At 40.7% G+C, this 15,218-nt stretch overlaps 1 protein-coding gene across 1 annotated transcript in view; it reads left to right on the forward strand.

Annotated features, from left to right (window-relative positions):
- LOC136575465 (uncharacterized) overlaps positions 1 to 15,218 on the forward strand; it is a 383,051-nt gene that overhangs the window by 148,289 nt on the left and 219,544 nt on the right. Inside the window, exons 18-20 of the mRNA XM_066575086.1 lie at positions 8,264 to 8,425; positions 11,672 to 11,732; positions 13,872 to 14,013. Of these exons, the coding sequence (XP_066431183.1) occupies positions 8,264 to 8,425; positions 11,672 to 11,732; positions 13,872 to 14,013 (365 nt within the window). The remainder of the gene's footprint in view (positions 1 to 8,263; positions 8,426 to 11,671; positions 11,733 to 13,871; positions 14,014 to 15,218) is intronic.

A 15,218-nucleotide genomic window follows, 5' to 3' on the forward strand; every position in this document is an offset into this window, starting at 1 on the left:
GAAATGAAGGGTTTGATTATATTTATTGGACATATAATTAGAAGAAATCAATACTTCCAGTTCGCGGTATGCTGCTTACTGGAAACTTACAACTAAAATTAACTCTAGTGGAATAGGTAAAAATTATTTTATTCCTGACATTATTACTTTATTTTGCCCCTTACTTTGTGTGCCAATATTTTTCACATGCTGATGATCACCATTACTTCAAGCTATCTATCAAGCTATTTGCTAAGTAGAGAATGTTATGTCATGACTAGAGATGAGCGAACCTACTCGTTTCGAGTAATTACTCGATCGAGCACCGCGATTTTCGAGTACTTCCCTACTCGGGTGAAAAAACTCGGGGGGCGCCGGGGGGAGGCGTGGCGGAGCAGGGGGTAGCAGCGGGGAACAGGGGGGAGCCCCCCACTCTCCGCTGCAACCCCCCACTCACCCATGGCGCCCCCCAAATCTTTTCGCCCGAGTACGTAAGTACTCGAAAATCGCGGTGCTCGGGCGAAAAAGGGGCGTGGCCGAGTAGGTTCGCTCATCTCTAGTCATGACACTTGTTAAAATTATGGCAATATTGGAGTGAAAATTTAATTTTCTATAATCGGTGTTTATCGAAACAGAATGTTATGCTATTACATGAACTAAATTTATATGAATATTATAACCAACCATTACGTATAGAAAGTCCAAGAAGCTTTTTTTTTTTAGAATTTATAAGATGTAGTGGATCAGTTGATGCTTTAGGCTTTATTGTACACCTATATGTATATAATAAATTGAAGAGAATTTCCATATATGTTTACTTAGAGCAGTGTTACACAACCTGTGGTGTCTCGGGAGCCATATGCAGCCCACAATGCTATTCTGTATGGCCTCCACTTATTTGGACAAAGAAATGCCTAAATATGTTTTACTGCTCATACGTAGTTTCCCAGGGAGAGTAAATAATGCAAGTTTTGTACGTTGCAAGACGCACACACCTCGCATGAAAATACAACCCATTATTTGCAATAGGTATATTTACATGTGCATTTTTTCTCTCACCGTGATGCTACGATGCGAAAAAATAACAGCATGTTCTATTTTCATGCAAATCTCGCATGAGAATAGAACATGCAAATGTGTGGTCTCCCACACATCACACAGCACATGGACTGAGTGTCTGTGTGCTGTGAGATGCGAGATGCTCACAAAAATATCGTGCGTGACTCGCTCTCGCCCATGTGAATGCATCCTAAGGCCGCCTGCATATGGCAGAGCCGGATTCTGCATGCGAGAGCCCGCAGCAGAATCCAATCCTGACAACAGCAGCGTCCACGCATACCTGTCATTTCTCCTCTTCACCTGTACTGCGGATGGATCCAGGGGTTCACCGTCGGACATGCGCAGTATAGATTTATTTTATTTTTTTCTCATGCCGTCGCTAGGTGATGTTAATGTTAATTCTAGACGGCCAGGGCTCAGACGGCTTCCATAGACTTCAATGGAAGCCATCCGTGCGGACACTGCAATAAAAAGTGGAGCATGCTGTGATTTTTCCTCCTCTTAGAAAAACCGCAAGTGTGCAGGAAGAAGCATTTTTCCATAGCATGTTATGGACAGTATTTTCTGCAGATCCGCGGTGCAGACACCCGTTGCAGACTCCACAGCAAAAATCCAGCCGTGTGCAGGCCGCCCTAGAATGAGAAGTAAAAAAAGAAACTACGTACAGCAGCACGCTACTTCAAGTGCTGAGTCACGCATGAACATTAAATATATGTTATATCATTCTATGTTATTTTGCATTGTATATTTGTTGGAGTCGCTGCCTCGATTTGATCCATGCACCCCTACCCATCTGTCCAAGCTTTGTATTTAGAGAAGAATATAGATGGATCCTGCCTTTCCTGAGTTCATTCCTAGGCCCAGGACAGGTGAATCTGTTAGAGTAGAATTCAATCTTAAGAGGTTGCCTTATCATTGGCAGATGTGCTCTCAGAATGTAATCAAAAATGTGTACTAAGGACTTTAAATTTATAAGTATAGCTAATATGTCAGTAATGCAATTCAAAATAATTCATATATTTGATGTTCATGTGTGACTTAGCGCTTAAAGTAATGTGCTGATTTATATTATTTCTTTAGTTTTGTGTTTCAGCCATGTATACTTCCTGCTGTTTGATTTGCTGGTTTAGTAGTTTATGGGAGTTGGAAACCTATGCTGTTAAAACAACCATAATCTCCTTTCTAGAGTTCTGGAAGTAGAATAACCTGAGTTAGTTTTGTAAATCTTGCTGCTTGTGGCCAAAATAATGAAAGAGTCCAATACTGCAGCTCCTTTTTCTGTCTGTGTTGACAGGTTGCAGTCAGCCTATTTTGGGACGTTACAAGGTGCAGTCAATTATAGACATCTGCAGACTGCTAAGGTATGTTATTGGCTGCAGCAGCTTGTGATGGCCCACATACAGGCTAACTGCAAACTGTTAACTGTCACGTCTACCCAGGACGTGCTGGATCTGTAGGCCGCAGATCTCGCACAATAAACACACAAGTGCGTCTAAACAATAATAAACCAAATAACATGGAAACTCTTTTAGAATCTAAATAACCTCAGGGACGGGGACCTGTCTAAAAGCAGGCAATTCGCCCTGACAAGGACGTACCTGACCTCGTACCTCGGACCTTAGTTAACCCTACATCTGACAGGGGAAACTTAAGAAACACAATCTTAGCTTAGATGCAGCAGGCAAATGAACTTGTCAACGACACCCTATCGGGATCGTCATAGATTAAACCTAAGGCACAGAAAAAACTATCCACAGATAATAAGGCTTCAGAGGACGGAGGCAAGGAAAAAGCCCATGCCTGAGGAGCCCCCTGCAGCCTGGAAATGACAATACCCACCTTCTGCTACTTGTCACTCGAGGAAACAGGACGTAACCTAAAAAAAAGCCTGCAAGACTCTCTAAAGGAAATAAATTCCTGAGTGTTTCCAGAGAATCTGTCAGTTAGGTCTAGTTTAGGCTCCTTACCTGGAGCTGCCAAAGCCAGCTGCCGCTGTTTAAGCTCAGGACCTCAATCGTTAGCACCTTTAGCTGAGCTGACAAAACCTCAATGGGATCCATCTCAGATGTAAACAGAGATCCCACCGAGTCAGTATGGGCCATTGAATATGTCACATCCACCCAGGACGTGCTTGATCTGTAACCTGCAGATCTCGTACAATAAACACACAAGCTGTGTCAAAACAATAATAAACCAAAAAACATGAGAACTCTTTCCCTATCTAAATAGCCTTAGGGACAGGAACCTGCCTAAATGCAGTCAATTCGCCCTGACAAGGACGTACCTGACGTCGTACCTTGGCTCTTAAGGTGCATTTACACGCACAGATGATCGCTCAAAATTCGTCAGAAACTGACAGTTTTGAGCGATCATTTTGCATTGGTACTAATAGGCTAATCAGCATTTTAGTACTTCATTTGCATGTGTTTAGAGAACAGCAGGTGGTCTGTTCTCTAAATAAATCACTATTGTTTTCCAGCAGGACAGCAGCTTTTAACAGCTGTTAAAGAATGTTATCAGCGCTGCCCGCGGAGAACTCAGAGTGTGGTCCATGTTATCAGGAGTGAGGATTTCATGTTGACCTGAAGTCAATGATGAATGAAAAGTACAGGGCAAATGCAAGATGGGCACACATTTACACACAATGATTATCTCTCAAAAGCTGGCCTTTGAGCAAATTTTGAGTGATTATCGTTGTGTGTAAAAGGGTTCTTTAGGTAACTCTATGTGAGACAGGGGAAACATAAGAAACACAATAGAAAAGCAACACAAATTTAGCTTAGATGCAGCAGGCAAATGAACGATCCAGAAGTGAGCGCTGACTCAGACCACAGTCAGAGCTAGACTGAAGATACAACAGCAATTCTGTCCAGCATCAGCCAGACTAAATGGCCCTGACAATTACCCACAGGTGCCGCTTAAGCATGTCTCCCACACCCACCAGGGATAGAAGATAGAGAACCACCTGCAAAACCTGCACTAGACTATCAGCCTGAATAATGTCGCTCGAGTAACAAGCACCATCAAGTATGCTAATACTCTATTTGCCACAGATTTGGAGCATGCTTATACTTTTTTTGCTTCTCAAGCCAAAGATGAAATGTTGCATTTCCCCTTATTTTGCACAACTGTGTTTAGAAGTCATGGACTGAATATTTGTCAAAATGCTGACACAGTGACACTACGAGGCCTTGATTTTGTGGGACAAGTTTCATATATATATATATATATATATATATATATTTATATATATATATATATATCAGGCATCATTTCTGAATATATATATATATATATATATATATATATATATATATATATATATATATATATATATATATATATATATATATATATATATATATATATATACAGTGGTGCCTTGGGTTAAGAGTTTAATTTGTTCCATGACAGAGCTCTTAACCCAAAACACTCGTAAGTCAAATCAATTTTCCCTATTGAAATGAATGGAAAAGCCATTGACCCTTTGCATTCCAATTTTGGATTCAGGATTTTCTAGGGGGTTTTCTCTTTCTGCCATTATACAATGGCACCATCTGCTGGCTAGAACCAGTACTGTGGTATGGGACATGCTAGTGAGGCCCCCGACAACAGAGCAGCCAGTAATATACAGTAAGAATACCGTGCCGGACGTCTTCCGACATCCGAGCCCTTACAGCCTTCAATCAGAATGTCTTTAGACGTCAGACAGTGGATTGGAAAGGGTTAATCTGTTCCGGATCGCAAAGCTCTCCCTCAGTGGGGATTGCGTTGCCCCATTGAAAGCAATAGGACTCCGGCACCCCTGCAGTGATTTTCGGGACAGGGCTTTAAATATAAGCCCTCGTCTGAAAATCATCCCTAGCTGTAGTAAAAAAAACTGAAAAATTATATATACTCACCTGTCTGCCGGGGCTCAGGCACGTCCCGCCGCTTGTTCTCCCTGCACTGCTCTGAAGCTTTTCAGCAGGCAGGGATTAAAAATGCAAGGAGAACAAGCAGCGGCTAGATGCGCCTGAGCCCCGGCAGCGGCGGACAGGTGAATGTATATTTTTAACTACAGCTAGGGATGATTTTCAGGGAAGAGCTTATATTTAAAGCCCTTCCCCGAAAATCACTGCAGGGGTTGCCGGAAGGCCATTGCTTTCATTGGGGCCACCAGCGGCCCCATTGAGAGCAAGGCTTGTAACCCAAGTTTTTGCTCTTAAATCAGAGTAAAAATTCAGGTGAGAGCCTGCTCTCATGTCAAAAAGCTGGTAAGCTAAGGCACTAGGTATCACTATATATATAATAGCTTTTTTTAATGCACTCTACTATAATAAGGAAGTCATACAAACTAAACAATGATATATATATATATATATATATCATTGTTTAGTTTGTATGACTTCCTTATTATAGTAGAGTGCATTAAAAAAAGCTATTCCACCACTGATTTTTTTTAAGGGCATTCATTTTTCACTTAATTAGATTTATTGTTTATGTCATTACTAGGGTCTACCTAAACTAATAGTAGACAAGCAGTTGCACCATGCATGTCTTTTAGGCTTCCTTCACACGAGCTTATGCGTTTTTACGGTCGCCAGCACATGCCGTAAAATCCCATGAGTGAAGAAAAGCCACTACCGAGTGTCGATCTTAATTAGCATTTTCTACTCCATTCACACAGCCAGGTGTGACGTATTAGCGAAAAAATACGCCACAGCCCGGAAATCCCTTGGTTGGCATAAATCCTTGGAATGACTTCTAATGCACCTGTAAGCTTTTATATTCGCTTGCCGCTGCTAAACTCCCTCACCCTCCCATTTTTTGCAGCTCCCGTAGGAGTCTATGGAAGCCACTAGGGTATATCGTTCGAAAGTTAGGGCAAGACCTATCTTTTCCGGCAGTGTGTAAATTCAGTCACCGGTTTCAGTCGTGCATATCCTCTTTTCTCTGGCACAACATTTTTACATGGCTAAAAAATCGGTCATCTCAACAAATAAATTGTATCACGGGGACATACTTAGTCCAAAGTTTAATTATATACTCACTAGTTGGACCGAAAGACCAATATATATAAAAATAAAATATAACTTTTATTAAGTCAGTTAAAATGTACCTATGAACAAACAAACATATACTTAAATAGTGTTCGCATGATGCGATTTCCAAAGAATTGGAAATCAATTCTGTGTGTATAATAGAATACTAGGTCAATAATGTTATGTGTTCCAGCTAGGTGGCTGGAAAAGATCTCGGTTAAGATATAATTTCTGAGTTACCACCACTGTATTCAAGGAAGATATGTCATCCTTATCCTAGAATGACACACATATTCTGATTCTGATAATTTGGATATATTAAATCCAACGCGTTTCGCTGGAGTAGGCTCGTCAGGGGCCACAATTGTCTCCAGAAATTTCACACACATAAGATAAAGTGCGGTGGCTAAGTGTTATGTCATTAATTAAGACGACATATACCATCAATGGATGTAATGTTAAATGTTGGATAATATCAAGGAGGATTCACATATGGATGTCGATCGACCTATATTTTTGAGGTGAAAAGTTCACCGGTCTCCTTCCTACTCATGCTTTTTCGTGGAGGCTTATCTTTCCGTCTAGTTTATTTACTACATTATTCTAATTTTTCTAGGTCTAGATATAGTCTTTGGATCTACTATCTAGATCTAAAGATAGAACGATCAGTAACCTAATGTAGCGTTATAGATGGTAGCTATACTAGGTATAAATAATGATAGCTTGTTACTTAGAGAATGATCAGGCAACATTTTATTAGTAATCAGAAATCCAGATAATTTTGAAGGCTTCACTTACTTTTTTTTCAACTGCATATGTTTTGCTGTTCGTTAGCTTTTGAAGGGGTTTTCCAGGGAAAATACTATTTATGGCCTTCCCCAGGAAAGGTCATCAATTGTCTGGAGTCTGTCGCTCGGAACCTCCCCAATCAGCATGCTGTCAGTGCTGCAAATACATAGAGGTCGGAGCTGAAACACGTGCCAACCTCTGTGCAGTGGGTGGCGCTTGTAACTGCAGGCAAGGCTCTCTTTGATTTCAGTGGGAGCTGTGCCTGCAGTTACAAGCACCGACCACTACACAGAGGTCGGTGCGGAGGCCACCGCTCCGACCTCTGTGTATTTGCAGCGCTGACAGCATGCGCCCACTCAGCTGATCGGTCGGGGTCCCGAGCGACAGACCCCAGCCAATCAACTATTGATGACCTATCCTGAGGATAGGGAGGGGCTCTATTTAAGCATCAGAAGTCATTCCGAGGATTTCTGCCGACCGACATAAGTCCGAACTGTAGAGTATTTTTCACGCAACACGTCTGTGTGAATGGGCAGGAAAACACTAATTAATCTCAGGACTCAATTGCAGCTATTCTTCATTAATGCAATTTATGGCCGCCATGCAGTTGGCGAAAAATTGCATCGCCCCTGTGAATGAGGCCTTACATTGTTAAATGACTGGGATTGGAATTTGCTCAAATCACAAACAGATTCCCACTGGCAATTATACAAGTACAGCATCATGTAAATCTAAGGCATAATGCAGGAATTACATTACATTTTGTGGAAAGAGGTTCAAGGGAACCGTGTTAAAGCTGCCACCACACTGTAAAGAATTGTAGCAAAAGTATTTACACATGTTTGAACCTAAAAAAAGCCATTTTGTATAAATTCAGATTCTTACTGTTTATTTATTTTGCCCCTTATGCAACTGTGTTGCCTCAAGTCTAGGAAACGGCGCCATCATCGTTTGGATTCAACACGTCACATAGTAAACCTGGCCTCTTGTCCCTCACAGTGCCACATCTTGTGTAAAGATGTCGGTGCTCATAGTGTTGATATCTTGTGCACGCGCCGTGTGCCCCTCCTGCTGCTTCTTCCAGGGCACGTAGCGGAGCACAAGTGAGTTCAAGGAGTCGCATTTGCATAATTGGTGTGCTAAATATAAAGTAAGCAAATTTCAGTTTATACCAAAATATATTTTTAGGTTCAAACTTGTGTGGAATACTTTTGTAATGATCTTTTACACTACAGTGGCAGCTTTAATACTAATTTTCTGGTGACAGGTTGCCTTTCATTTCTTCTGAGATATAGAGTCACAGAATTCACAGTTTAATTTATGTAATAAAACACACAACTAATATATTTCATCAGAAGACATATAATAAAAATGTCAATTTTTGTATCTAATGATTAAGTATTATTTTTAAGGTGCGCATACACTTGGATGGGCCAAAGTTGATGCTTTTGAACAGGAAGCAAGGAGCAGTCAGCTCATATGGAAACCCAGGGAGTTCTCATCACTGTTATCCTTTCATCCCGGGAAGGAGCCAGATAATACTAATGAGTGTACTTCAAGTATCAGCGGATCAGGTAATTAAAAAAAACAAGCTATGCTGATTAGCAGCCACATGGCAGTGCACATGACATTGTCAATTGCAATAAAATCTGTAATTAAAGCATCTGAATTCTGAACTGTCAAATTCTTAAACAAAAAAGTCTATTTTTTCATTTATATGGCTTAATTTGAGTGGTAAATTAGTTACATCTTGAACATTCATGTCACTTTACTAATACCTCATTGAATACATTTTTAATAGTATTCACATGAAAGTGGAACCTTCAGTTACACAACAGCATATATAAGGGCAACATGAAAATGAGCATCAGTTCATTGGAAAATATGAAACTCTAGTGCAGCAGGTACAAAATACTTAGAGCTGTAAGTATACTGTGGTGAGCAGGTAAAACTTCTATAACTGACCTCACATTGCCCTATCAGTAGGGATTTTAAGCTCCCTTATTTGTAGGGAATCCATCAAAGAGGGGGCAGTTTTTTCTGCATCATATTACTTCCATTTCTTTGTACACCAGAAGAGTTTAAGAAAAAGCAATGGAGGGCCGAAACTTTGGCTTTATCTCAATTGTGCTCCTCAGCTGTACCAGGCTGATAGAACCATTTAGATCCTTTTTCTACTTATGTTAAGTTGCCTTTCCTAGTATACCAGGGGTCAAGATTTTCTGTTTTGTGCATGAAAAAGTAGCATGAAGGCAATGAATTGATTGACTGAACTAATACCCATCTCCGTATAAATAAATATATATTTTTTTAAGCTGTGTGGATTTGTTTTATTTTCCTAATGATGTTGGTTAGGACCTCTAAATCAGAGGTGTTACTTGAAGCTTCTGGGCCCCAATGCAAAATCTGTACTGATCTCCCTGTATGGAGAAGAGAGGCCTTATGAGCCCCCTGAGGCTCCTGGGGCCGGGTGCAACCGCATCCCCTATAGTTACGCCAGTTCTCTAAACATACAATTAGCAGTAGTTATAGAATTGGTCCTGTACCAGTTACAGTATTTTCATTAATGGCATACTTCAGGCAATGAAAAGATCAAATAAATAATGCCCAATAGACCTACTTAACCTACTTTTTCTTACTTCTGTCAGTTGCACCATTTTCATTTTTTATTGGTGGCCAAGCTAGTCCTGAAATATACTGTAGAGCTTTGTATGATGTGTTCAGGACACTATTATGCCCTAAAAAAAACTCTACTAAGGGGCCATTCATAGGCATTTAACACATTTTCCCCCATCACTGACCCCCTCACCTGATTGCCTGTCACACTCTGGATGTCTTCTATGTATATTGTATTCTCTTCCATGCAGTGCAGCCTCTTGTCTGAGACATATCAGACACCATCATGATGCATTAGCACAGCATTACATAATCTGCTAGAGGCTACACCATCTCTGCCTTGCAAGAAGGACATTTTATTACCTTCTATATTTTTCTAAAGTATTTTAGTACACAGTATAGCACCCTTTTGCTGTTCTGACCTGCTGCAAATGTGATGTAGAGCCACATACCAGCTTCTGACAGCACTCCTGAGAAACTTAGCCTATTCGTCTTGGGCAATAATCTTCAGTTTACGAATGTTCTCGGGTTTGCCCTTCAAATCCCACCAAAGATTTTCTATGGTGTTCAAGTCAGGCAACTGTGATGACCACTCCAGAATCCTCTAGAACTACTTGTAAAACCAAGCCTTCATGGACTTTGAGGTATACTTGGAATCATTGTCCTTTTGGCAGGTTCAATGGTGCCAAAACTTTAATTTCCTCACATGATGCTTTTTCCTAGGGTTCCTAATACTTGTTTCAATTAATCTTGCTCTTTATACACGGCAGGTTTCCAGGGCTGGAGGAAGCAAAGTGGCCAAAAACACGAGGCACTGCTATGCTTAACTATAGGCAGGGTGTTCTTTTCAACATACATTTTTAAAATATCCAGTTCCATAAAACATCTACCTATTTCTTATCTAATCACTTGCTCATCTGATCACTTCTTTGTGCCTAATAAGTCCCTTTATTGGCTCTATGTTGTTTAACCCCCTCAGATGCCATAGTCAGTGTTGATCATGTCACCTAAGTGATTTATGAGTTAAAAAAAAACTTTGTCTGTTACGCAATGTTTTATTAGTGAAAAAAATAAAAATAATTAAAGATGACTCAAAATGGTTTTCTCTGCATTCACAGCGACCCATACTATAATATTAAGAGTAAATGCCATAAAAACCCAGCAGACGAGTTGTTTTTGTTCATCTTACTTCACACAAACAGTAATAAAAGTAATAAAAAAGTCATATGTATCCCAAAATAGTACCAATGGAAACTTTAAGTTGTCCTGCAAGACATAAGCCCTTATACAACTACGAAAGTGAAAAAGTAAAAATTCTATAAGTCATATGGTAAAAATAAGTGTTTTTTTTAGTGTAAAAGAAAAGACTAATAAAACTTAACAAAAATAGAGTTTTTTGCATCCCCCCCAAAATAATAAAAGATATTCAATAAATATCTATCACAAAAGGGTTCATATAACAACTAGAACTCCCATAAAATACAAGGTCTCATATAGTTACATCGAATTAAAGATAAAAATGTTATGACTGTTGGAATACACAGGGTGAAATAATTTTACAGTACTTTAAGGCTGGTGTTAAACCAGCATATGTGTATTTGTGCATGCCTCAGCGCAACTTGTTTGCACACTGAACTAGGCTTTTTTGAACACATATCGGCATATTTTACTGTACTTTTTCCTCTGGCAGGGTATTTTCATTTGTGAAGGCAAACAAAGACGCACTAATTGAAATGGCTAATTCGCCTAATGAGTTATTTTACCAGTGGAATTGCGCAGCATATTACGCATCCCCTTGTGAGTTGTGTGCACATTTGTGCATCGACCACTGACATCTATGGGGATCAGAAAAGTAGAGCATTCTGTATTTTTTGGTGTGATGGAAATGCATACGCAAAATACGGAATTGTGAACGCACCAATTGAAATCAATGAGTTCTATTCCTTGCGTATTGCACATGCAAATATGCCTGTGTGATGTCGGCCCTAGACATTTATTAGTTATGTCACTAAGTGATTAAAATATACTTAAAGCAACTGAGTTATACACCAACTATATTTACTTGAGACATAAATTATAAATCTACAATGAAAAGTGACATTTTCAGGAGTATTTTTCCCTATTTCAATATAACTTGTAGGAGGTTAAAATGTAATTGAAGCTGAATTGTATGAACTGACTGAATGGTATACTGTTTGTCTTAGGAACAAATGATTCAAGCATTGCATTTACAGTGTATGATCCAACAAAGGATTATAGAAGCAGGTAAGAAACAAAGCACTCATCCAATAATCATTTAAGCTCTTCCTGACACGTGACATACATGTATGGCACAGTGAGCCAGTAGTTCTCGTATTGCACTGTACATATACGACAGCGCTAGTTATTAGGGGGCTCAAAAGCTAAGTACCCAGTGATCGGAGCAGCATCACAGCTGTATCTAATAGTCTTGGTCCCTCTGCAGCTGACAAGATGCATCTTGGCTTCAATCCCTGCCATTTAAACTATAGAAGCATCTATGGAGTTTGGACAGGGGGCCTCTTTTCTTTACCCCATTGGAACCCCTGCAATCAGATTGTATGATGCCAGTAGGTGCCATAGCAAACAGAAGCCTAATCTTGGTGTTCAGGACTGCCATGCACAGAGACATGTGATGATCAGTTCTTTACTGACAATAATAGGCCTTACTGTCAGTGAAAAAAATTACAGTTTGTAATAATGCCCTATAAATCTATCTGGATGTATTTTTCTTCAGCTTGACTCTTAAGGCCCATTTAGACACAACGATTATTGCTCAAAAGATGCCTTATGAGAGACTTTTCAGCGATAATCGTTGTGTCATTTACATCGCAAGATGATCGCTCAAACGTTGAGCGATTACATTGCGCTCCGGAGGATGCAGAGAACAAGCGGGGGCCGCTTGTTCTCTTCAATCAAACTGTTCCCCACTGGGAGCGCCCGTCTGTCATACAGCAGAGTGCTCCCAGTGGAGGAAGCAGAGGACAAGCGGGGGGCCGCTTGTTCTCTTCAATCAAACTGTTCCCCACTGGGAGCGCCCGGCTGTCATACAGCCGAGCGCTCCCAGCGGAGGATGCAGAACACAAGCGGGGTGTCCCCACTTGCCTTCTGCATCCAGCTATTCCCCGTTCCAAGTGACCGGCTGTTATAGACAAGCGGGGTTTAAAATGCCTGTGTTATCATGTGCGGCTGCCGGGGGCATGGGTGACTGGTCGGCGCAGTGCGCGCGCTCGTGGGTCTGGGCTGCAACGTGCGCGCCTGTGAGTGCAGCTCTATGCACGAGCCCCTGGTTATGGGATTCTGCTGGGAGGTTGTCGCCTCCCTCTCTCTGCCCCTGGGCGGAGGCTTCTGTTTATAAGACTGGCAGTGAGGTCCATTCACTGCCAGTTATTGGTTTCTGTTCAGTGTGCTAGCATCCTGCCTCTGTCAGTCTCTTGTTGTCAGCTTTTCCTATATCTGCCAGCTTATCCCATCTGCCTCAGTCTGCGTGTATTTCCTGTTCGTTTTCTTCATCTGCCCTTCCTGTCGGTATTCTACCCTGTTCCATCTTGGTACGCCAGTCCACCCTCTTGGTCCCTAGTGAGAGCAGGGGCCGCAGCCCAATTGCCCGCCAGGGGTTATCCAGGAGTGAAGGCAAGTAGGCAGGGACAGGGGTTGCGAGTAAGGTCTAGGGCAACCCAGGCTGGCGTATCATCGGGTAGGATACCGTAACAGCCCGCCTGCTGAAAGGGCTGCCTCTGATTGGCTGAGCACTGTGACCAATCAGAGGCAGCACTTAGCCATTGAATGACAGCTAAGCACTGCCTGTGATTGGTCCCTGCCCTCAGCCAATCAAATTCAGCACTCAGCCATTCATTGAACTCAAGTATGATGAAATTTTCTTGAAAAACGCATTGCAAAAATTGTGAGTTTGCAAGTATGATATAGATCCAAATTTCTTGGACCTATATTTCACTCGCCCATGTAAATGCACTCTTAAAAGCAGAAAATTTCAAAATTTGAAAACTGTACATTTTTCTAAATTTTTTTGTAAATTTAGAAATTTTTAATAAATAAACTCAAAACATATAGACCAAAATTGAGCACTAGCATCATGTACAATGTGTCATGGAAAAAAAAAATCTCAGAATCACTTTGAATAAGTAAAACATTCCAAAGTTATTACCGCATAAAGTGATACGTGTCAAATTTCAAAAATGGGGAAAGAAAGCAAAAAACGGGTGCAGGGGCAAGGGGTTAAAATTAGATTTTAAAAAATAGTAATTTTCAATCTGATTGTTATTTTTTTTTTTGTTTTGCTTTGTCTTTCATCTCCCTCATTTTTTATTGCTTATTAACGTAATACTACATGTTTCATATTATTCAGTTTGTTGCCTTGGTGTTTAGGAAAGATGATCACTTGCGTATACCTGCCTGGGTGAAGCATAGTGAATCAAATGTATTGCCACATCCCACAACAATTCAGGAGCCCTTTAACTTATACATTGACGCTTTGCACTACATACCTGACTGTGCCACTATAGTAAAGGTAATATATTTTTTTATAATGCTGTTAAGTTTGAATAGCACTTCTAGACACTGACATTTATGCTTATGAAAATACACTTTTACTTATGTTGCCATGGATGGCCATTTAATAAATATAAAAAGTAGAGAGGTAAATTAATGCAGATATAGACAGTTGCATTATAAAATACCTGCAGTGACAATCTCAAGCATATTTACATCTAGAAATGTACAGCAAAAGTGACAGCAAGAAGTGCAGTCAGGAGAGTGAGCAGTCCAGATGTCTCAGTGTCCTTACAATTCTGGGAAATGTATTTCCAAGAGTATGCCTGCTGTTTTCTAAGGGTGTTGTTTTCTAAAGTGTGATGTTTCTTAAGTGTGTGACTTGAAATTAGTGACTTTGGATTCAGAAGCTTCGGAAGCGTTGCTTGTAATTATTTACTGCTTATCTATTTTAATTTTTGTATATATTACTTTATCTAATCTATTTGTATGATCCCCATTTAGAATGTGCTCCATAATTGACAATGCCATCCAGCGTATATTTTGTGCCTTGTATGCAGTCGTTAAACAGCTGTTCGAGGGTGCATACTGCTGTACGAAATGCGAGCGCATTGTGCATTTGGAAGCACAGATCCTGGATCTAAATGAGCAGCTTGCAACACTGAGATCTGTTGCAACCTGGAAAGGGGTTTGCTGCTAACTAAGCAGACATTTATTCGGGTTGATAGGGGGTCGGATGGCAGTGTGGGAGTACAGGATGATCAGGCAGCTAGCTGGGTGACAGAAGGAGATGAAGAGGGAAGAGTTCTAGGAAAATTAGTCATGAACTGGCACACACAAAGTTTTCAGTTGAGGGAAATGCTATTACAATATTAGGACTGCTGCAGCATGACATGGCCTCTAGCCACAAGGGAACTATCTTCTCCAGTAAGAGGGGAAATATGAGCACAGGGCAGGCTAAACAGGTTCTAGTAGTGGGAGACTCAATTATTAGGGGTACAGACAGGACAATCTGCCACAAAGACCAGGATCGTCGAACGTTGTGTTGTCTTCCTGGCACTCGAGTTTGACACATCATGGATTGGGTTGACAGGTTACTGGGAGGGGCTGTTGAGAATCCAGCATGGTCATGCAACACATTGGCACCAATGACAAAGTTAAAGGTAGATGGAGGGTCCTTATAAATGATTTCAGGGAACTAGGATGTAAGCTTAGGGCAAGGAC

Source organism: Eleutherodactylus coqui, chromosome 1, assembly GCF_035609145.1.
Source record: "Eleutherodactylus coqui strain aEleCoq1 chromosome 1, aEleCoq1.hap1, whole genome shotgun sequence".
Classification (NCBI taxonomy): Eukaryota; Metazoa; Chordata; class Amphibia; order Anura; family Eleutherodactylidae; genus Eleutherodactylus; species Eleutherodactylus coqui.